The sequence below is a fragment of the Agelaius phoeniceus genome, chromosome 32 (genome assembly GCF_051311805.1).
Source record: "Agelaius phoeniceus isolate bAgePho1 chromosome 32, bAgePho1.hap1, whole genome shotgun sequence".
In the NCBI taxonomy this organism is placed as follows: Eukaryota; Metazoa; Chordata; class Aves; order Passeriformes; family Icteridae; genus Agelaius; species Agelaius phoeniceus.
Window position 1 is genome coordinate 281,323 of NC_135296.1, and position 23,213 is coordinate 304,535.

The 23,213-nt window shown below is 49.6% G+C and overlaps 1 protein-coding gene across 1 annotated transcript in view; it reads right to left on the reverse strand.

Annotated features, from left to right (window-relative positions):
- The window catches only part of LOC129133827 (EVI5-like protein), a 55,558-nt gene extending 36,628 nt beyond the window's left edge, over positions 1 to 18,930 (reverse strand). Inside the window, 5 exon segments of the mRNA XM_077192357.1 lie at positions 1,868 to 2,092; positions 4,813 to 5,002; positions 11,752 to 11,762; positions 12,202 to 12,332; positions 18,660 to 18,930. Of these exon segments, the coding sequence (XP_077048472.1) occupies positions 1,868 to 2,092; positions 4,813 to 5,002; positions 11,752 to 11,762; positions 12,202 to 12,324 (549 nt within the window). The 5' untranslated portion in view covers positions 12,325 to 12,332; positions 18,660 to 18,930.
- Positions 18,931 to 23,213: the final 4,283 nt, after the last annotated feature.

Below are 23,213 nucleotides of genomic sequence, written 5' to 3' on the forward strand. Positions count from 1 at the left end.
CCTCAGGGACACCTCGGGGACACCACGGGGACACCTCGGGGACACCTCGGGGTCACCTCGGGGACACCACGGGGACACCTCAGGGACACATCGGGGACACCTCGGGGACACCTCGGGGACACATCGGGGACAGCTCGGGGACACATCGGGGACACCTCGGGGACACCTCGGGGACACCTCAGGGACACCTCGGGGACACATCGGGGACACATCGGGGACACCTCAGGGACATCTCGGGGACATCTCAGGGACACCTCGGGGACATCTCGGGGACACCTCAGGGACACATCGGGGACACCTCGGGGACACCTCGGGGACACCTCAGGGACACCTCGGGGCCACCTCGGGGACACCTCAGGGACACCTCAGGGACACCTCGGGGACACCTCGGGGACACATCGGGGACACATCGGGGACACCTCGGGGACATCTCGGGGGGACCTCGGGGACATCTCAGGGACATCTCAGGGACACCTCGGGGACACCTCGGGGACACCTCAGGGACACCTCAGGGTCACCTCGGGGACACCTCGGGGATGCCTCGGGGACATCTCGGGGACATCTCAGGGACACCTCAGGGACACCTCGGGGACATCTCAGGGACACCTCAGGGACACATCGGGGACACCTCAGGGACACCTCGGGGACACCTCGGGGGGACCTCAGGGACATCTTGGGGACACATCAGGGACACCTCGGGGACACCCCAGGGACACCTCAGGGACACCTCAGGGTCACCTCGGGGACACATCGGGGACATCTCAGGGACACCTTGGGGACACCGCGGGGCCACCTCCTGTCCCTGTGTCCCCAATGTCACCTCTGTGTCCCCAGGATCACCTCTGTGTCCCCAGGGTCAGCCCAGGGTCACCCCAGGGCCACCTCCTGTCCCTGTGTCCCCAGGGTCACCTCTGTGCCACCTCCTGTCCCTGTGTCCCCAGGGTCACCTCTGTGCCACCTCCTGTCCCTGTGTCCCCAGTGTCACCTCTGTGCCACCTCCTGTCCCTGTGCCACCCCTGTGTCCCCAGTGCCACCCCAGTGCCACCTCCCATGCCACCTTCTGTCCCTGTGTCCCCAGTGTCACCTCCTGTGTCCCCAGGGCCACCTCTGTGCCACCTCCTGTCCCTGTGTCCCCAATGTCACCTCCAGGTCGCTGAGGAGAACCTCCTGGCCCAGGGCCACCCCAGATCCATGTCCCAGGTGTCCCCAGCGGTGTCACCTTCATGACATTGACGAGCACCTCCTGTCCCTGTCCCTGTCCCTGTCCCACCCATAGCAATGTCCCCAAGTGTCCCCAAGTGTCCCCAGCGGTGTCACCTTCATGACATTGAAGAGCACCCCCTGGCCCTGGCCCTGTCCCTGTCCCTGTCCCACCCCTGGCAGTGTCCCCATGTCCCCAGTGTCACCTTCATGACATTGAAGAGCACCTCCTGGCCCTGTCCCTGTCCCACCCCTAGCAATGTCCCCAAGTGTCCCCAGTGTCACCTTCATGACATTGAAGAGCACCTCCTGGCCCTGTCCCTGTCCCTGTCCCACCCATGGCAATGTCCCCAAGTGTCCCCAGCAGTGTCACCTTCATGACATTGAAGAGCACCTCCTGGCCCTGTCCCTGTCCCTGTCCCTGTCCCAGTGCCACCCCAGCAGTGTCCCCAGCAGTGTCCCCAGTGTCACCTTCATGACATTGAAGAGCACCCCCTGTCCCTGTCCCTGTCCCTGTCCCTGTCCCTGTCCCTGTCCCTGTCCCACCCCTGGCAGTGTCCCCATGTCCCCAGCAGTGTCACCTTCATGACATTGAAGAGCACCTCCTGGCCCTGTCCCTGTCCCTGTCCCTGTCCCAGTGCCACCCCAGCAGTGTCCCCAGTGTCACCTTCATGACATTGAAGAGCACCTCCTGGCCCAGGCTGTCCTGGCCCTTGAAGAAGTCGTGCTCGGGGTAGGTGCGGGCGATGTCGCGGCGGATCAGGCGCTCGCAGGGGGAGCTCATGCGCAGCAGCTCCGAGTACTGGGCCTTGAGCGGCAGCTCGGCCGCGCTGCACAGCAGCTGCCACACGATGGCACGGAAATGGTGCGGGATCCCCTTGCGGATCAGCTCCTGGGGGGACAGAAACCCTAAATGTGACCCTAAATGTGACCCCAAACCCTAAATGTGACCCCAGAGTCATCCCATTGTCCCCAAACGTGTCCCCAGTTCTGCTGCTCAGGGCACAGCAGCTGCCACACGATGGCGCGGAAATGGTGCGGGATCCCCTTCCGGATCAGCTCCTGGGGACATGGAAAAATCCCAAATGTGACCCTAAAGGTGACACCAAACCCCAAACATCATCCCAGAGTCATCCCATTGACCCCAGCTCGGCCGCGCTGCACAGCAGCTGCCACACGATGGCACGGAAATGGTGCGGGATCCCCTTCTGGATCAGCTCCTGGGGACACAGAGACCCTAAATGTGACCCTAAAGGTGACCCCAAACCCTAAATGTAACCCCAGAGTCATCCCATTGTCCCCAAACGTGTCCCCAGGTCTGTGCTCAGAGCACAGCAGCTGCCACACGATGGCGCGGAAATGGTGCGGGATCCCCTTGCGGATCAGCTCCTGGGGACATGGAAAAATCCCAAATGTGACCCCAAAAACCCCAAATGTGATCCTAAACATGATCCCATTGTCCCCAGGTTTGTGCTCAGGGCACAGCAGCTGCCACACGATGGCGCGGAAATGGTGCGGGATCCCCTTCCGGATCAGCTCCTGGGGACATGGAAAAATCCCAAATGTGACCCCAAACCCCAAATGTGATCCTAAATGTGACCCCAGAGTCATCCCATTGACCCCAAACATGATCCCATTGACCCAGGTCTGCTGCTCAGGCACAGCAGCTGCCACACGATGGCGCGGAAATGGTGTGGGATCCCCTTCCGGATCAGCTCCTGGGGGGAGAGAAACCCTAAATGTGACCCTAAATGTGACCCCAAACCCTAAATGTGACCCCAAACCCTAAATGTGACCCCAAACATGATCCCATTGACCCCAGCTCGGCCGCGCTGCACAGCAGCTGCCACACGATGGCACAGAAATGGTGCGGGATCCCCTTCCGGATCAGCTCCTGGGACAGTGGGGACAATGAGGGACAGTAGGGACAATGAGGACAATGAGGAAAATGAGGACAATGAGGACAGTGGGGACAATGGGGACAATGAGGACAATGGGGACAATGGGGACAATGGCGACAGTGGGGACAGTGGGGACAATGGGGATAACGGGGACAATGGGGACAGTGGGGACAGTGGGGACAGTGGGGACAATGGGGATAATGGGGACAATGGGGACAGTGGGGACAATGGGGATAATGGGGACAATGGGGACACTGGGGACAGTGGGGACAATGGGGACAATGGAGACAATGAGGACAGTGGGGACAATGGGGAACAATGGGGACAGAGGGGACAATGGGGACAATGGGGACAATGGGGACAGTGGGGACAATGGGGACAATGAGGACAATGGGGACAATGGGGACAATGGGGACAATGGGGACAGTGGGGACAGTGGGGACAATGGGGACAATGGGGACAATGGGGACAGTGGGGACAATGGGGACAATGAGGACAATGGGGACAATGGGACAATGGGGACAGTGGGGACAGTGGGGACAATGGGGACAATGGGGACAATGGGGACAATGGGGACAGTGGGGACAATGAGGACAATGAGGACAATGGGGACAGTGGGGACAATGGGGACAATGGGGACAATGGGGACAATGGGGACACTGGGGCCAGGGTGACCCCAAACGTGCTCCAAACGTGGCGTGGTCAGAGCAGGACCCAAGCTGTGACCTCCTGCTGGACAAATCCATCCAAAACCCAACAAATTGGACAAATCCACCCCAAAATGGAACAAACTGCACAAATTCACCCCAAAACGTGTCCAGGTGACCAAATTGGCCCCAAAATGTGACCCAAGGGAACAAATCCACCCCAAAACTGAACAAACGGGACAAATCCAACCCAAAACTCATCCCATTGGACAAACCCACCCCAAAACCCAACAAATTGGGTAAATCCACCCCAAAACCCAACAAATTGGACAAATCCACCCCAAAACCCAACAAATTGGACAAATCCACCCCAAAACCCAACAAATTGGACAAATCCATCCCAAAACGTGTCCAGGTGACCGAACTGGGCCTAAACCCCAACAAATTAGATAAATCCATCCCAAAATGGAACAAATTGGACAAATCCATCCCAAAACGTGTCCAGGTGACCAAATCGGCCCCAAAATGAGACCCAAGGGAAAAAATCCATCCCAAAACCCAACAAAATCCACCCCAAAACTGAACAAACTGGACAAATCCAACCAAAACTCATCCCATTGGACAAACCCACCCCAAAACCCAACAAACTGGGTAAATCCACCCCAAAACCCAAGGAATTGAGGCAATTTCACCCCAAAACATGACAAGTGGGGACAAATCCACCCCAAAACTCCTCCCATTGGATAAACCCATCCCAAAACACCACAAAATTGGACAATTTAACCCCAAAACTCAACAAACTGGAGAAACCCACCCCAAAACTCCTCCCATTGGAAAAACCCATCCAAAAACCCAAGGAATTGGAGAATTCCACCCCAAAACCCAAGGAATTGGACAATTCCAGCCCAAAACCCAAAGAATTTGAGAATTTTCACCCCAAAACCCAAGGAATTGGACAATTCCACCCCAAAACCCAAGGAATTGGACAATTCCACCCCAAATCCCAAGGAATTGGACAATTTCATCCAAATCCCAGGGAATTGGAGCATTCCAGCCCCACCCACCTTGAGCAGCTTCTCCTTCTTCCTCCTCCACTCGTCCCACTCGTTGACGATGCGGCCCCAGAGGATCCAGGTGTCCTCCTCCAGTGGCTCAGGTTGGACGAGGCCGAGGAGCTGGAGACCAGCGAGGAGCCGCTGTTTGCGCCGGGAGCCGTTCACCGAGCGCATCGACTTGGAGTCGGCCTCCAGCAGCCTGGGGGGGAAAACCGGGGCAGAAATCACCAAAAACGGGCACAAAATGGGCACAAAATGGGCACAAAATGGGCACAGAGCAGGTGGGAGTGACACAAGGAGCTGGAGACCAGCAAGGAGCCACCAAGAGCCGTTCACTGAGCGCATCGACTTGGAGTCGGCCTCCAGCAGCCTGGGGGGAAAAACAGGCCCAGAAATCACCCAAAATGGTCACAAATGGGCACAAAATTGGCAAAAAATGGGCAAAAAATGGGCACAGAGCAGGTGGGAGTGACACAAGGAGGAGGAGCCGCTGTTGCGCCGGGAGCCGTTCACCGAGCGCATCGACTTGGAGTCGGCCTCCAGCAGCCTGGAGGGTAAAAACAGCCCAGAAATCACCAAAAATGGGCACAAAATGGGTAAAAATGGGCCACAAACATGGCACAGAGGAGGTGGGAGTGACACAAGGAGCTGGAGACCAGCGAGGAGCCACCGAGAGCCGTTCACAGAGCGCAGGGACTTGGAGTCGGCCTCCAGCAGCCTGGGGGGAAAAAACAGCCCAGAAATCACCAAAAATGGGCACAAAACAGGCACAAAATGGCAAAAAATGGGCACAAAACAGGCACAGACGAGGTGGGAGTGGCACAAGGAGCTGGAGACCAGCGAGGAGCCACCGGGAGCCGTTCACCGAGCGCAGGGGCTTGGAGTCGGCCTCCAGCAGCCTGGGAGAGACAAACCGGGCAGAAATCACCAAAAACGGGCACAAAATGGGCACAAAATGGGCACAAAGTGGGCACAGAGGAGGTAGGAGAGACACAAGGAGCTGGACACTATCAAGGAGCCGCTGTTGCGCCGGGAGCCGTTCACCGAGCGCATCGACTTGGAGTCGGCCTCCAGCAACCTGGGGGGAAAAAACAGCCCAAAAATCACCAAAAATGGGCACAAAACAGGCACAAAATGGGCACAAAATGGGCATAAAAGGGGCACAGACAAGGTGGGAGTGACACAAGGAGCTGGACACCATTGAGGAGCCGCTGGTGTGCCGGGAGCCGTTCACAGAGCGCATCAACTTGGAGTTGGCCTCAGCAGCCTGGGAGGGACAAACCGGGCAGAAATCACCAAAAACGGGCACAAAATGGGCACAAAATGGCACAAAATGGGCACAGAGGAGGTGGGAGTGACACAAAACGTCCTCAGAGCAGATGGGAGTGACCCAAAAACTGACCCAAAATGGGCCCAAAGGAGGTGGGAGTGACCCAAAGCTGACCTGGAAAGAGTGACCCAAAAGTGACCCAAAAGTGACCCAAAAGTGTCCCCAAAGTGACCCAAAATGTGCTCAGGGCAGGTGGGAGTGACACAAAATGTGCTCAGAAAGGGTAGAATTGCCCAAACTTATACTGGAATGACCCAAAATTGACCCAAAATGGGCCCAAAATGGACCCAAAAATGTCTCCAAAGAAGGTGGGAGTGACCCAAAACTGACCCAAAATGGGCCCAGAGAGGGTGAGACTGGCCCAAACCTGATGTGGAGAGAGTGACCCCAAAATTGACGCCAAACTGACCCAAAATGTGTCCACAGCAGGTGGGAGTGACCCAAAATTGACCCAAAATGTGCCCAAAGGAGGTGGGAGTGACCCAAAGCTGACCTGGAAAGAGTGACCCAAAAGTGACCCAAAATTGACCCAAAATGGGCCCAGAGAGGGCAGAGTTGGCCCAAAGCTGACCTGGAGAAAGTGACCCCAAAATTGACCCAAAATTGACCCAAAATGAGCCCAGGGCAGGTGGGAGTGACCCAAAAGTGACCCCAAAAGTGACCCAAGATGGGCCCAAAGGAGGTGGGAGTGACCCAAAATGTGCCCAGAGAGGGTGGAATTGGCCCAAACCCAAGCTGGAGAGAGTGAGCCAAAAGTGACCCCAAAAGTGACCCAAAAATGACCCAAAATGTGCCCAAAAGGAGGGAGGAGTGAGCAGAACTGACCCAAAAGTGACCCAAAGTGACCCAAAAATGACCCAAAATGTCCCCAAGGAGGGAGGAGTGAGGCAGAACTGACCCAAAACGGGCCCAGAGGAGGCGGGAGGGACCCAGAACTGACCCAAAATTGACCCAAAATGTGCCCAGGGCAGGTGGGAGTGACACAAAACACCCTGAGAGGAGGTGGGAGGGACCCAAAGTGACCCCAAAAGTGACCCCAAAAGTGACCCAAAAGGTGCCCAAAACGGGGGGGGTGACCCAAAACGGACCTGGAGAGAGTGACCCAAAATTGACCCCAAAAGTGACCCAAAATGGGCCCAGAGAGGGTGGGATTGGCCCAAACCTGACCTGGAGAGAGTGACCCAAAACTGACCCAAAAAATTGACCCAAAACTGACCCAAAATTGACCCCAAACTGACCCCAAACTGACCCAAACTGACCCAAAATGGACCCAAAACTGACCCAAAATTAACCCCAAACTGACCCAAAAGTGACCCAAAAAATGACCCAAAATGTCCCCAAAGGAGGGAGGAGTGAGGCAGAACTGACCCAAAATTGACCCAAATGTGCCCAGGGCAGGTGGGAGTGACACAAAACACCCTCAGAGGAGGTGGGAGGGACCCAAAAGTGACCCCAAAAGTGACCCCAAAAGTGACCCCAAAAGTGACCCAAAATTGACCCCAAAAAGTGACCCAAAAGTGACCCAAAAGTGACCCAAAACTGACCCAAAAGTGACCCCAAAAGTGACCCAAAATTGACCCAAAACTGACCCCAAAACTGACCCAAAACTGACCCAAAATTGACCCAAAACTGACCCAAAATTGACCCAAAATTGACCCCAAAAGTGACCCCCAAACTGACCCAAAATTGACCCCAAAATTGACCCAAAAGTGACCCAAAGTGACCCAAAATGTGCCCAGAGAGGGTGGGATTGGCCCAAAGCTGACCTGGAGAGAGTGACCCAAAACTGACCCAAAATTGACCCAAACTGACCCAAAAGTGACCCAAAAGTGACCCAAAATGTGCTCAGGGCAGGTGGGGAGTGACACAAAATGTGCCAGAGAGGGTGGAATTGGCCCAAACCTAACCTGGAGTGACCCAAAATTGACCCAAAATTGACCCAAATGAGCCCAGGCAGGTGGGACGTGACCCCAAAAGTGACCCCAAAAGTGACCCCAAAAGTGACCCCAAAAGTGACCCAAGATGGGCCCAAAGGAGGTGGAGTGACCCAGGACTGACCAGAACTGACCCAAAATGTGCCCAGAGAGGGTGGATTGCCCAAACCCAAGCTGGAGAGAGTGAGCCAAAAGTGACCCCAAAAGTGACCCAAAATTGACCCAAATGTGCCCAAAGGAGGGAGGAGTGAGGCAGAACTGACCCAAAATTGACCCAAAATGTGCCCAGGCAGGTGGAGGAGTGACACAAAACACCCTCAGAGGAGGTGGGAGGGACCCAAAATTGACCCCAAAAGTGACCCAAAAGTGACCCCAAAGTGACCCCAAAAGTGACTCCAAAAGGTGCCCAAAGGAGGTGGGAGTGACCCAAAACTGACCTGGAGAGAGTGACCCAAAATTGACCCCAAAAGTGACCCAAAACTGACCCAAAAGTGACCAAAATTGACCCAAAAGTGACCCAAAAACTGACCCAAAATTGACCCCAAAAGTGACCCAAAAGTGACCCAAAATTGACCCCAAAAGTGACCCAAAACTGACCCAAAATTGACCCAAAATTGACCCAAACTGACCCAAAACTGACCCAAAATTGACCCCAAACTGACCCAAAATTGACCCCAAACTGACCCAAAACTGACCCAAACCTGACCCAAAATGTGCCCAGAGAGGGGGGGGACTGGCCCAAAGCTGACCTGGAGAGAGTGACCCAAAATTGACCCAAAACTGACCCAAAAATTGACCCAAAACTGACCCAAACTGACCCAAAAGTGACCCAAAATTGACCCAAACTGACCCAAACTGACCCAAAAGTGACCCCAAATTGACCCAAACTGACCCAAAAGTGACCCAAAAATGACCCCAAAATTGACCCAAAACTGACCCAAAATTGACCCAAAACTGACCCAAAATTGACCCCAAACTGACCCAAAAGTGACCCCAAAAGTGACCCAAAATTGACCCAAAACTGACCCAAAATTGACCCAAAAGTGACCCCAAACTGACCCAAAACTGACCCCAAACTGACCCAAAATTGACCCAAACTGACCCAAAATGACCCCAAAGTGACCCAAAATTGACCCCAAAGTGACCCCAAACTGACCCAAAACTGACCCAAAACTGACCCAAAATTGACCCCAAAGTGACCCCAAACTGACCCAAAATGTGCCCAGAGGATGTGAAAAATTACTCAAAAAATGGAAATATTTCCCACCAAAATGACCCCAAAAATGGAGATATTGTTCCCAAAATGGAGATATTCCTCCAAAATTACCCCAAAAATGGAGATAGTTCCCCCAAAATGCCCCCAAAAATGGGAATATTTTCCCCAAAATGCCCCCAACAATGGAGCCATTGTCCCAAACCCACATGAGATCGATTTTAATCCATTTTTTGCCCCAATCCAGACCAGAAACGGATCCAATCCCGCCCATTCCTCACCGGTTCTGCTCCTCCAGCTTGGCCAGAACTCCAAGAGCCCAAAAATGGAGATATTACCCCAAAAATGGAGATATTACCCCAAAAATGGAGATATTACCCCAAAAATGGAAATATTACCCAAAAAATGGAGATATTCCCCCCAAAAATGGAGATATTATCCGAAAATGACCCCCAAAAATGGAGATATTATCCCAAAATGACCCCAAAAATGAAAATATTTTCTCCAAAAAATGACCCCCAAAAATGGGGATATTGTCCCCAAAATGACCCCAAAAATGGAAATATTGTCCCCAAAATGACGCCAAAAATGGGAATATTTTCCCCAAAATGACCCCAAAAATGGAGATATTGTTCCCAAAAATGGAGATATTGGCCCAAACCCACATGAGATCGATTTTAATCCCATTTTTGCCCCAATCAATGACACAACCCCATCCAATCCCGCCCATTCCTCACCGGTTTCTGCTCCTCCAGCTTGGCCAGAACTCCAATAGCCCAAAAATGAGATATTACCCCAAAAATGGAGATATTGCCCCAAAAATGGAGATATTACCCCCAAAAATGGAGATATTACCCCAAAAATGGAGATATTTCTCCTAAAACCACTCCAAAAATGGAGAAATTCCCCCAAAATGACCCCAAAAATGGAGATATTGTCCCCAAAATTACCCCAAAAATGGGAGCATTGTTCCCAAAAATGGAGATATTTTCCTCAAAATGACTCCAAAAATGGGAATATTTTCCCCAAAATGACCCCAAAAAATGGAGATATTTTCCCCAAAATGACCCCAAAAATGGAATATTTTCCCCAAAATGACCCCAAAAATGGAGATATTACCCCCAAAAATGACCCCAAAAATGGAGCTATTTCCCCCAAAAATGGAGATATTTTCCTCAAAATTACTCCAAAAATGGGAATATTTCCCCCAAAATGCCCCCAAAAATGGAGATATTGTCCCCAAAATGCCCCCAAAAATGGAGATATTGTCCCAAACCCACATGAGATCGATTTTAATCCCATTTTTTTCCCAAATCCAGACCAGAACGGATCCAATCCCATTCATATCCTCACCGGTTCTGCTCCTCCAGCTTGGCCAGAACTCCAATAGCCCAAAAATGGAGATATTGCCCCAAAAATGGAGATATTACCCAAAAAATGGAGATATTACCCAAAAAATGGAGATATTACCCAAAAAATGGAGATATTACCCCAAAAAATGAAATATTACCCCCAAAAATTACCCCAAAAAATGGAGATATTTCCCCCAAAAATGGAGATATTACCCCAAAAAATGGAGATATTACCCCAAAAATGGAAATATTACCCCCAAAAATGGAGATATTTCTCCTAAAACCACTCCAAAAATGGAGAAATTCCCCCAAAAATAGAGATATTGTCCCCAAAATGACCCCAAAAAGGAGATATTTCCCTCAAAAATGGAGATATTTCCTCAAAATTACTCCAAAAAGGGAATATTTTCCCCAAAATGACCCCAAAAATGAAAATATTCCCCCAAAATGACCCCAAAAATGGGAATATTTTCCCCAAAATGACCCCAAAATTGGAGATATTTCCCCCAAAAATGGAGATATTGGCCCAAACCCACATGAGATCGATTTTAATCCCATTTTTTCCCCAATCCAGACCAGAACGGATCCAATCCCGGTCATTCCTCACCGGTTCTGCTCCTCCAGCTTGGCCAGAACTCCCAATAGCCCAAAAATGGAGATATTACCCCCAAAAATGGAGATATTACCCCAAAAAATGAAATATTACCCCCAAAAATTACCCCAAAATTGGAGATATTTCCCCCAAAAAATGGAGATATTATCCCAAAATGACCCCAAAAATGGAGATATTGTCCTCAAAATGACTCAAAAAAGGGAATATTTTCCCCAAATGACCCCAAAAATGGAGCCATTGTCCCAAACCCACATGAGATCGATTTTAATCCATTTTTGCCCCAATCCAGACCAGAACGGATCCAATCCCATTCATTCCTCACCGGTTCTGCTCCTCCAGCTTGGCCAGAACTCCAATAGCCCAAAAATGGAGATATTACCCCAAAAATGGAGATATTTCCCCCAGCAATGGAGCCATTGCCCCCAAACCCCACATGAGATCGATTTTAATCCCATTTTTTTTCCCAAATCAAGGACACAACCCCATCCAATCCATTCATTCCTCACCGGTTCTGCTCCTCCAGCTTGGCCAGAACTCCAATAGCCCAAAAATGGAGATATTACCCCAAAAATGGAGATATTGTCCCAAACCCCCATGAGATCAATTTTAATCCCATTTTTCCCCAGTCAATGACACAACCCCATCCAATCCCGGCCATTCCTCACCGGTTCTGCTCCTCCAGCTTGGCCAGAACTCCAATACCCCAAAACTGGAGATATTGGCCCAAACCCACATGAGATCAATTTTAATCCCATTTTTTCCCCAATCAATGACACAATCCCATCCAATCCCGCCCATTCCTCACCGGTTCTGCTCCTCCAGCTTGGCCAGAACTCCAATAGCCCAAAAATGGAGCCATTGTCCCCAAACCCACATGAGATCGATTTTAATCCCATTTTTTCCCAAATCAAGGACAGAATCCCATCCAATCCCGTTCCTTGCTCACCGGTTCTGCTCTCCAGCTTGGCCAGCAGCTCCTGCTCGTCCGGGCTCAGCGTCTCGGGCTCCGCCCCCGGGGACCCCGCGGGGCCCTCCCGGGACGGCTCCGGCTGCGGCTGCGGCCCCTGCGGGGACGCCATGGCCCTACCTGGGCAAGAGGGAACGGAGAGGGGGGATTCATACTGGGGTGGGAATAATGCACGGGGGGGAGGGGAATAATGCACAGTGAGGGGGGAATCGTATTGGGGATGGGAATAATGAACAGGGGGGATGGGAATAACGCACAGGGGGGAGGGGAATAACGCACAGGGGGGAGGGGAATAATGCACAGAGAGGGGGCAAATTCATACTGGGATGGGAATAATGCACAGAGAGGGGAATAATGCACAGGGGGAAGGGGATAATGAACAGAGAGGGGGAAAAAATTCATATTGGGGATGGGAATAATGCACAGTGGGGATGGGAATAATGCACAGTGAGGGAGGGAAATTCATATTGGGGATGGGAATAATGAACAGTGAGGGGGAATAATGCACAGAGAGGGGGGAAATTCATATTGGGGATGGAATAATGCACAGTGGGGATGGAATAATTCATATTGGGGATGGGAATAATGAACAGAGAGGGAAATAATGCACAGAGAGGGGAATAATTGCACAGAGAGGGGGAAATTCGTATTGGGGATGGGAATAATGAACAGGGGGGATGGAATAATTCATATTGGGGATGGGAATAATGAACAGAAAGGGGAATAACGCACAGGGGGGGAGGGGAATAATGAACAGAGAGGAGGGAAATAGTGCACAGTGAGGGATGGGAATAATGCACAGTGAGGGGGGAATGAACAGTGGGGATGGGAATAATGCACAGTGGGGGAGGGAATAATTCATATTGGGGAAGGGAATAATGAACAGTGGGGATGGAATAATTCATATTGGGGATGGAAATTAATGCACCGTGAGGGGGGAAATAATGCACAGTGAGGGAGGGGAATAATGCACCGTGAGGGGGGAAATTCATATTGGGGATGGGAATAATGCACAGACAGGGGAATAATGCACAGGGGGAAGGGGATAATGAACAGAGAGGGGGGAAATTCATATTGGGGATGGGAATAATGAACGGGGGGGATGGGAATAATGCACAGTGAGGGGGGAATCGTATTGGGGATGGGAATAATGAACAGGGGGGAATAATGCACAGAGAGGGGGGAATCGTATTGGGGAGGGAATAATGAACGGGGGGGAGGGGAATAATGCACAGGGGGGAGGGGAATAATGCACAGGGGGGATGGGAATAATGCACAGAGAGGGGGGAAATTCATATTGGGGATGGGAATAATGCACAGAGAGGGGGGAATCGTATTGGGGATGGGAATAATGCACAGGGGGGATGGGAATAATGAACAGGGGGGATGGAATAATTCATATTGGGGATGGGAATAATGCACAGAGAGGGGAATAATGCACAGAGAGGAGGAAAATTCATATTGGGGATGGGAATAATGCACAGTGGGGATGGGAATAATGAACATTGGGGATGGGAATAATGAACATTGGGGATGGGAATAATGAACGGTGGGGAGGGGAATAATGCACAGGGGGAATGGGAATAATGCACAGTGAGGGGGGAAATAATGCACAGGGGGGATGGGAATAATGAACAGTGGGGATGGGAATAATGCACAGTGAGGGGAAATCATATTGGGGATGGGAATAATGAACAGTGGGGATGGGAATAATTCATATTGGGGATGGGAATAATTCATATTGGGGATGGGAATAATTCATATTGGGGATGGGAATAATGCACCGTGAGGGGAATAATGCACCGAGAGAGGGGAAATTCATATTGGGGATGGGAATAATGCACAGAGAGGGGAATAATGCACAGGGGGAAGGGGATAATGCACCATGAGGGGGGAAATAATGCACAGTGGGGATGAGAATAATGCACAGTGAGGGAGGGGAATAATGCACAGAGAGGGGGGAAATAATGCACAGTGAGGGATGGGAATAATGCACAGTGAGGGATGGGATAATGCACAGTGAGGGATGGGATAATGCACAGTGAGGGATGGGATAATGCACAGTGAGGGGGGAATGAACAGTGGGGATGGGAATAATTCATATTGGGGATGAGAATAATGCACAGTGGGGATGGAAATAATGCACAGAGAGGGGAAATCATATTGGGGATGGGAATAATGCACAGTGGGGAGGGGATAATGAACAGTGGGGAATGGAATAATTCATATCGGGGATGGGAATAATGCACAGTGAGAGGGGAAATAATGCACATTGGGGATGGGAATAATGAACAGTGAGGAGGGAAATGAACAGTGGGGATGGGAATAATGCACAGTGAGGAGGGAAATGCACATTGAGGGAGGGAAATTCATATTGAGCAAGCAAAATTCACATTGGGGAAAGGAAATTCACAGTGAGGAAGGGAAATTCACATTTAGGAATGAAATTTCACATTGCAGCAGCGAAAAATTCACATTGAGGAATGAAAATTCACATTGAGGAATGAAAATTCACATTGAGGAACAAAAATTCACAGTGCAGCAGCAGTAATTCACATTTAGGAACGAAAATTCACATTGCAGAACCCAAAATTCACATTTGATATCAGAAATTCCCATTCGGTATCAGGAATTCCCATGCGGTACCAGGAATTCAGATTTACAGCAGCGAAAAATTCACATTTCAGAAACAAAAATTCAAATTTTGGCGGCAAAAAATTCCCATTCGGTATCAGGAATTCAGATTGCAGCAGCAAAATTCACATTTAGGAACAAAAATTCCCATTGCAGCCTTGAAAATCCTCAATTTTGGCAGCAAAAAATTCACACTTGCTATCAGAAATTTACATTCAGTGTCAGAAATTCCCATTTTGGCAGCAAAAATTCCCATTGCAGCAGCAAAAATTCAAATTTCAGAAGGAAAAATTCAAATTTTGGCAGCAAAAATTCCCATTTTGGCACCAAAATTTCACATTGCAGCCTTAAAATCTCACATTTCACCCCAAAATCCCACATTTCACCCCAGATCCCTCATTTCACCCCAAATCCCTCATTTCACCCCAAAATTCCTCATGTCAGCCCCAAAGCACCAGATTTAATCCCACATTGCAGCCCCAAAATCCCAAAATCCCAAGTTTTGGCCCCAAAATCCTCCAGTTCAACCCAAAAATTCCCATTTCAGCCCAAAATCCTCTGGTTTAGCCCTAAAATTCACAATTTGGTATCAAAAATTCCCATTCAGCAGCAAAAATTCCCATTTCAGCATTGAAAATTCCCATTTCAGCATCGAAAATTCCCATTTTGGCATCAAAAATTCCCATTCATTATCAGAAATTCCCATTCATTATCAGAAATTCACATTGCAGCCCCAAAAATTCACATTTCAGCACCAAAATCCTCTGGTTCACCTCAAAAATTTCCATTGCAGCACCAAAAATTCACATTCAGCAGCAAAAATTCCCATTGTTGCACTGAAAATTCACATTTTGGCATCAACAATCCCCATTGTGCCTCCAAAAATTTGCATTTCAGCACCAAAATTTCCATTTTGGCCCCAAAATCCCAGATTTCACCCTAAAATCCCAGATTTAATTGCACATTTCAGCCCCAAAATTCCCATTTTGGCATCAAAAATTCCCATTGAAGCCCCAAAAATTCCCATTGTGACTCCAAAAATTCACATTTCAGCCCCAAAATTCCCATTTCAGCCCCAAAATTTCCATTGCAGCCCCAAAATTTCCATTTTGGCCCCAAAATCCCAGATTTCACCCCAAAATCCCAGATTTAATTGGACATTTCAGCCCCAAAAATTCACATTTTGGCCTCAAAAATTCCCATTGTGACAGCAAAAATTCCCATTCATTATCAGAAATTCCCATTCATTATCAGAAATTCCCATTCATTATCAGAAATTCACATTGCAGCCCCAAAATTCCCATTGTGACTCCAAAAATTCCCATTTTGGCACCAAAATCGCAGATTTAATTGGACATTTCAACCCCAAAATTCACATTTTGGCATCAAAAATTCCCATTCATTATCAAAAATTCCCATTCATTATCAAAAATTCCCATTTTGGCACCAAAATCCCAGATTTCAGCCTCAAAATCTCAGATTTAATTGGACATTTCTGTACCAAAAATTCACATTTTGGCCCCAAAAATTCCCATTCATTATCAGAAATTCCCATTTCAGCAGCAAAAATTCACATTTCAGCACCAAAATTCCCATTGTGCCTCCAAAAATTCCCATTCATTATCAGAAATTCCCATTTCGGTCCCAAAATTCCCATTTCGGTCCCAAAATTCCCATTTTGGCACCAAAATCCCAGATTTAATTGGACATTTCAGCCCCAAAAATTCACATTTTGGCCTCAAAAATTCTGAATTTTGGCATCAAAAATTCCCATTGTGCCTCCAAAAATTCCCATTCATTATCAAAAATTCACATTTTGGCCCCAAAAATTCACATTTTGGCATCAAAAATTCCCATTGTGCCTCCAAAAATTTGCATTTCAGCACCAAAATTCCCATTTTGGCACCAAAATCCCACATTTCAGCCCCAAAACCTCAGATTTAATTGGACATTTCAGCCCCAAAAATTCCCATTTTGGCCTCAAAAAATTCCCATTCATTATTAGAAATTCCCATTTTGGCCCCAAAACTTCACACGGTGCCTCTAAAAATTCCCATTGCAGCATCCAAAATTCCTATTTCAGCCCCAAAAATTCCCATTTTGGTACCAAAAATTCCCATTTCAGCACCAAAATTCCCATTGTGACTCCAAAAATTCCCATTTCAGCCCCAAAATCCTCTGGTTCACCTCCAAAATTCCCATTTCAGCACAAAAATCCAGCATTATTTCACATTTCAGCCCAAACTCCTGCATTTTATCCCCAAAATCTCCCGTTTGATACCAAAAATTTGACATTTGGTCTGGAAATTTCACATTTCACCCCCAAAATTCAACTTTGGAGCCCCCAAATCCCAAATTTCACATGAAAATCCCACATTTTACCCAAAATTGGACATTTTGCCCCAAAAATCCCACATTTCATTCCCCCAAATGCCAAATTTTGGTGCCAAAATTTCCCATTTCATGCCCCAAATTTGACATTTCAGCCCCAAAATTTCCCATTTCACCCTAAAATGTCCCATTTCAGCTCCAAAATCCCACATTTTGTCCCAAAAATTTCTGCATTTCGGTGCCAAAATTTGATATTTTGGCCCCAAAATCTCACATTGCTCCAAATCCCACATTTCACCCCAAAAATTCCACATTTCATTTCCAAAATTTGATTTTTTGGCCCCAAAACGCCACATTTGAGACCCAAATTTGCACATTTCACCCCCAAAATCGCACATTTCCAAATCTCATATCCAAAATTTCCAACATTTGACTTTTTGAAGGCAAAATTTGCTATTTTGACCCCAAAATCCTCACATTTTAGACCCCAAATGTTCCATTTCTTCCTCACAATTTCACATTTCACCCTCCCAAAAAAACCCAAAACCCCCCAAAAACCCAGAAAAGGGAGAATTTGACCCAAAAGCCCCAAAAATGGGGGGGTCAGACCAAAAGTTCCCCAAAATTGGGGTGAGCCCAAATCCCCTAAAATTGGGTTGACCTGGAAACCCCCCCTAAAAAGGGGGGGGGTGAATCCAAAACCCCACAAAAATGGGGGGAGCCCAAAGCACCCCCAAAAATGGGGTGACCCAAAGCCCCTCACAAAGGGGGGTGACCCCAAACCCTCTAAAATGGGGGTGACCCCAAACCCCCCCCTCCCAAAAATGGGGTGACCCCAAACCCCCCTCAAAAATGGAGTGATCCCAAACCCCCTAAAATGGGGGTGACCCCAAAGCCCCTCACAAAGGGGGGTGACCTCAAACTCCCTAAAATGGGGGTGACCCCAAAGCCCCTCACAAAGGGGGGTGAGCCCAAACCCCCTCACAAAGAGCGGTGACCCCAAACCCCTTAAAATGGGGGTGAGCCCAAACCCCTCAAAACTGGGGTGACCCCAACCCCCCCTCAGGAGGTATCACCCCAATCCCCCCCTAAAATGGGGGTGACGCCAAACCCCCTAAAATGGGGGTGACCCCAAACCCCCTCACAAAGGGGGTGACCCCAAACCCCCTAAAATGGGGGTGACCCCAAACCCCCTCACAAAGGGGGGTGACCCCAAATCCCCTAAAATGGGGGTGACCCCAAACCCTCTAAAATGGGGGTGACCCCAAAGCCCCTCACAAAGGGGGGTGACTCTAAAGGCCCCTCAGGGCTGTCACCCCCTCACACAAAAAAGGCGGGAACCCCCTCACCCCACTGAGGGGGGGGCGCCTCCATTTTCCCTTCAGGGGGGCGATGCCCCGCCCCCATCGCCCTCATCCCTGAGGGGGGAACTCCTCCATTGTTCGCTGACAGCTCCCTCACGGCCCCCCCGGCCCCTCCTACCTGCGGTCCGTGGCCATGGCGACCCCCGGCCGCCCTCCCGGGGGCGCTCGGCGCCGTTCGCCCCTCACCGGGAGCCCCGCGCCCGCCGCCATCGCGGAGCCGCCGCCGCCGCCCCGGCCGGCACTGACTGACAGCGGGCAAGCACCGCGTCCAATCAGCGCTCGAGTTCCGCGTCTGCGACCGCCCACCTGCAGCGTCTTCGCCAATCACGACAGGGAGCTGCAATGACAAGCCCTGCCCGCCGCTCCTCTAACCAATGAGATTGCGCATTAGAGTTGATGGGCAGAGGGTTTATCCAATGAAAGCCAAGGAGGGGCTCGGCGCCCACACCCCCCTGAGAAGCGGTGGGAAGAGGTGTGGAAGCGACGAATGGAAGGCTCCGGTACGGAGTGCTGGGAAGCGATGTGAGAACTGAGGCTCAGGTGCGGATGATTGATGGGTTAAACAGCCAATCAACTGCCGCGTCTCGCTTGGAGTGTCACCTGGCTGAGAGGAGAGGACAACAGACCCCGCCGCTGCACCTGAAGGCTTGGATGTGATTGACAGGAGTCTCAGCCAATTGTGCGGCAGAAGCTGCTGAGACAGCCAATGGATGCGCGGATACGAGGCGGAGTCCCGCCCTCCAACGCTCAGCGCTGGTCCCGCCCTCCTAGGGAGAATCGTGACTTCTATTGGTCGATGGCGATGATTGACAGGCGTCTGCTCCAATGGGGCGTCGAGGATCCGTGTGTGGAGGGGGAGCGGCGCCATTGGAGACCTCAGGGATGGGGGAGAGCGGTGAGGGATCAGTCGGGATGGAGCGAAGATCGCTCCTTCCCTCAGGGATCTGGAATGAGGTGAGGGCATGCTTCATTCCATCTGGGATCTAAGGTGAGGGGATCCCTCATTCCCTCAGGGATCTGGAGATGGGAATGTCCAGGGATGAGGTGAGGGGATCCCTCAATCCCTCAGGGATCAGGAATGGGCTGAGGAGATCCCTCATTCCCTCAGGGATCGACATATGGCAATGTCCAGGGTTGAGGTGAGGGGATCCCTCATTCCCTCAGGGATGTGGTGTTATGAATAAGCAGCTTGACTAGGCCAATATTCAAGCAGCAATCAATTTATTATTTAATATGGTAAAGTATTATTTAATATGGTAAAGTATGAGCAATACAGCGCTGGGTACAGTGGGGGAAGTTTTCCCTCCAACTGCACACCGATAGTTGAGGCTTACAGGTATTTATAGGGGTACTCATCAGCTTTTTTCAGCAGTTTCTATTTCCAATTTTTTACTCATCAGCAATTTTTATTCTAAATTATTACATCACAATCCTATACACTATTGTGATTTTAGTTTTTTTTTTCAGGATGTATCTCAAAAGGAGTATTTTACATGGTGGTGGTTCAGTTTCTGAAAGAAGAGAGACAAGTCCCACCTGGTGGAGTCCAGCTCCCCAGATGTGGGTCCACCTTTTAATTGCAGAGACTATCAATCTAACAACAGTGATGTCCAGCTTCCCTTTGGTCAAAACCATAAATCCTTCAGGTGGTGTTCATCTTCCTTTCTCAAACTGTTTTTCTCTGCTTCAATAAGGCGTGAGATAAGCATATTTCCTTTATATATCTTCCAAAGCTATAGTTTCAAGGATACAAGTAATATTCTAAAATTATACTTCAAAAGGTTATTATTGCAGAGCTCTTTATGGATTAACTGCAAGCAAAAAGCAACATCCTTAACACCTTAATTCCAGTGCTCCTAAACCAACCAGGGCTACTTGCAAACAAAAGATAGGTTCAAAGGCCTTTTTCCATGCTTTATTTTCCTCAGTTATTATTGGAATTCACAGCTCTGCCATCGCTGGACTGCACACATTTCACATTCATAAATACACACGTGGCCTGTTTGTACTGACACCAACCACAGCTTTGGATTCCACCCTGGCAATGCCCAGGGATGGGGTTTGGGGATCCCTGTTCTCACAGAATGGGAATTTTCCTCCAAATGTCAGGAATTTCACCACCTTTCCGTGTTCTTCACAGGAAAACTTCCCTTTTCTGTCCAGCATGTGGCACATCCCAGCTCTTCCCAGCTGATTTTCCAGACTCCATTCCCTGCATCTTCTGATTCTTCTTTATTTTGCTTTCTTTCCAGAAATTTCCAGGAATTTCCAGAAATTCCTGGAGCGCTGAATATTCTGGACAAGCACAAGGATGGCGACTGGAAGGTGCCTTAGTGCCTCATTTTTGGGATAAAGTACTCCCAAAAATACAAAATTTAGGATTTTTTTGTTAAATTACCACTCAAAATCAGCTTTTTGCTCCTCCAGCCCCCTCTTTTTTGCCCAAAGAAAGCTCAAAATCCTCATCCATGGGCTCTGGGTTGGTGCTTAAAATCTACCCTGGCACTGGAAAATTCCTGCCTTTTCCCCCTTGTGTTTCCTGCACTTTCCCCCTCACATTTCCCAACTTCTCCCCCTCACGTTTCCAGCCCTTTTTCCCCTCACATTTCCCACCCTTCCCCCTCACATTTCCCAACTTTTCCCCGTCACATTTTTCACCTTTTCCCCCTCATGCTTCCCAACATTTTCCCCTTTTCCCCCTCACATTTCCTGCCCTTTTCCCCCTCACATTTCCCTCTCTTTCCCCTCTCACATTTTCCACCATTTTCCCCTCACATTTTCCACCATTTTCCTCACATTTTCCATCCTTTTCCCCCTCACATTTTCCACCCTTTCCCCCTTCCTATTTCCCTTTTTTCCCCTCATGTTTCTCACCCTTTTCCCCTCACCTTTCCCACCCTTTTCCCCTCAACTTTCCGCTCATTTCCCCTCACATTTCCCACCCTTTTCCCCTCATGTCTCCCACCCTTTCCCCTTCACATTTCCTACCATTTTCCCTCACATTTCCTGCCCTTTCCCCCTCACATTTCCCTTTTTCCCCTCACGTTTCCTGCCCTTTCCCCCTCATATTTCCCTTTTCCCCCTCACATTTCTCACATTTTCCCCCTCACATTTCCCACCCTTCTCTCCTCTCACATTTCCCACCCTTTTCCCCTTCATGTTTCCTGCCCTTTTCCCCTCACATTTCCCTCTCTTTTTCCCCTCACATTTCCCACCATTTCCCCTGACATTTCCCACCCTTCTCTCCTCACATTTCCTTCTCTCTTCCCCCTCACATTTCCCACCATTTTCCTCTCACATTTCCCAAATTTTCCTCCTCACATTTCCCGTCCTTTTCCCCCTTAGTTCCCTTTTCCCTCTCTCATTTCCTCTTTTTCCTCTCACATTTCCCACCATTTCACCCTCAAATTTTCCACCCTTTTGCCCCTCATGTTTTCCACCCTTTTCCCCTCACATTTCCCAACTTTTCTCTCTCATGTTTCCAGCCCTTCTCTCCTCACATTTCCTACCCTTTTCCCACTCACATTTTCCACCATTTTCCCCTCACATTTCCCTCTTTTCCCCCTCACATTTTCCACCAGTTTCCCCTCACATTTTCCACCCTTTCCCCCTCACATTTCCTGCCCTTTTCCCCTTCATATTTCCCAACTTTTTCCCCTCACCTTTCCCACCCTTTTCCCCTCACATTTTCCACCCTTTTTCCCCTCATGTCTCCCACTGTTTCCCCTTCACATTTCCCACCCTTTCCCCCCTCATATTTCCCTTTTCCCCCTCATGTTTCTCACATTTTCCCCCTCACATTTCCCACCCTTTTCCTTCACATTTCCTACCATTTTCCCCTTACATTTCCCTCACTTTCTCCCCTCACATAACCCTTTCCCCCTCACATTTCCCAACTTTTTCCCCTCACATTTCCCACCCTTTTCCCACTCACGTTTCCTGCCCTTTCCCCCTTCATATTTCCCTTTTTTCCCCTCACATTTCCCACCCTTTCCCCCCCCATATTTTCCACCATTTCCCCCTCACATTTCCCAACTTTTCCCTCTCACATTTTCCACCCTTTTCCCCTCACATTTCCCGCCCTTTTCCCCCTCACGTTTCCTGCCCTTTCCCCCTCACATTTTCCACCCTTTCCCCCTCACATTTCCTGCCCTTTTCCCCCTCAGGTTTCTCACCTTTCCCCCTCACATTTCCTGTCCTTTTCCTCTTCATATGTCCCAACTTTTTCACCTCATTTTTCCCACCCTTTTCCCCTCATGTTTCCTGCCCTTTCCCCCTCATATTTCCCTTTTTCCCCTCATGTTTCTCGCCTTTTCCCCCCTCACATTTCCCACCCTTTCCCCCTCATGTTTCCAGCCCTTTTCCCCCTCACATTTCCCACCATTTCCCCTGACATTTCCCACCCTTCTCTCCTCACATTTCCTTCTCTCTTCCCCCTCACATTTCCCACCATTTTCCCCTCACATTTCCCAAATTTTCCTCCTCACATTTCCCGTCCTTTTCCCCCTTAGTTCCCTTTTCCCTCTCACATTTCCTCTTTTTCCTCTCACATTTCCCACCCTTTTCCCCTCACATTTCCCACCCTTTTGCCCCTCATGTTTTCCACCCTTTTCCCCTCACATTTCCCAACTTTTCTCTCTCATGTTTCCAGCCCTTCTCTCCTCACATTTCC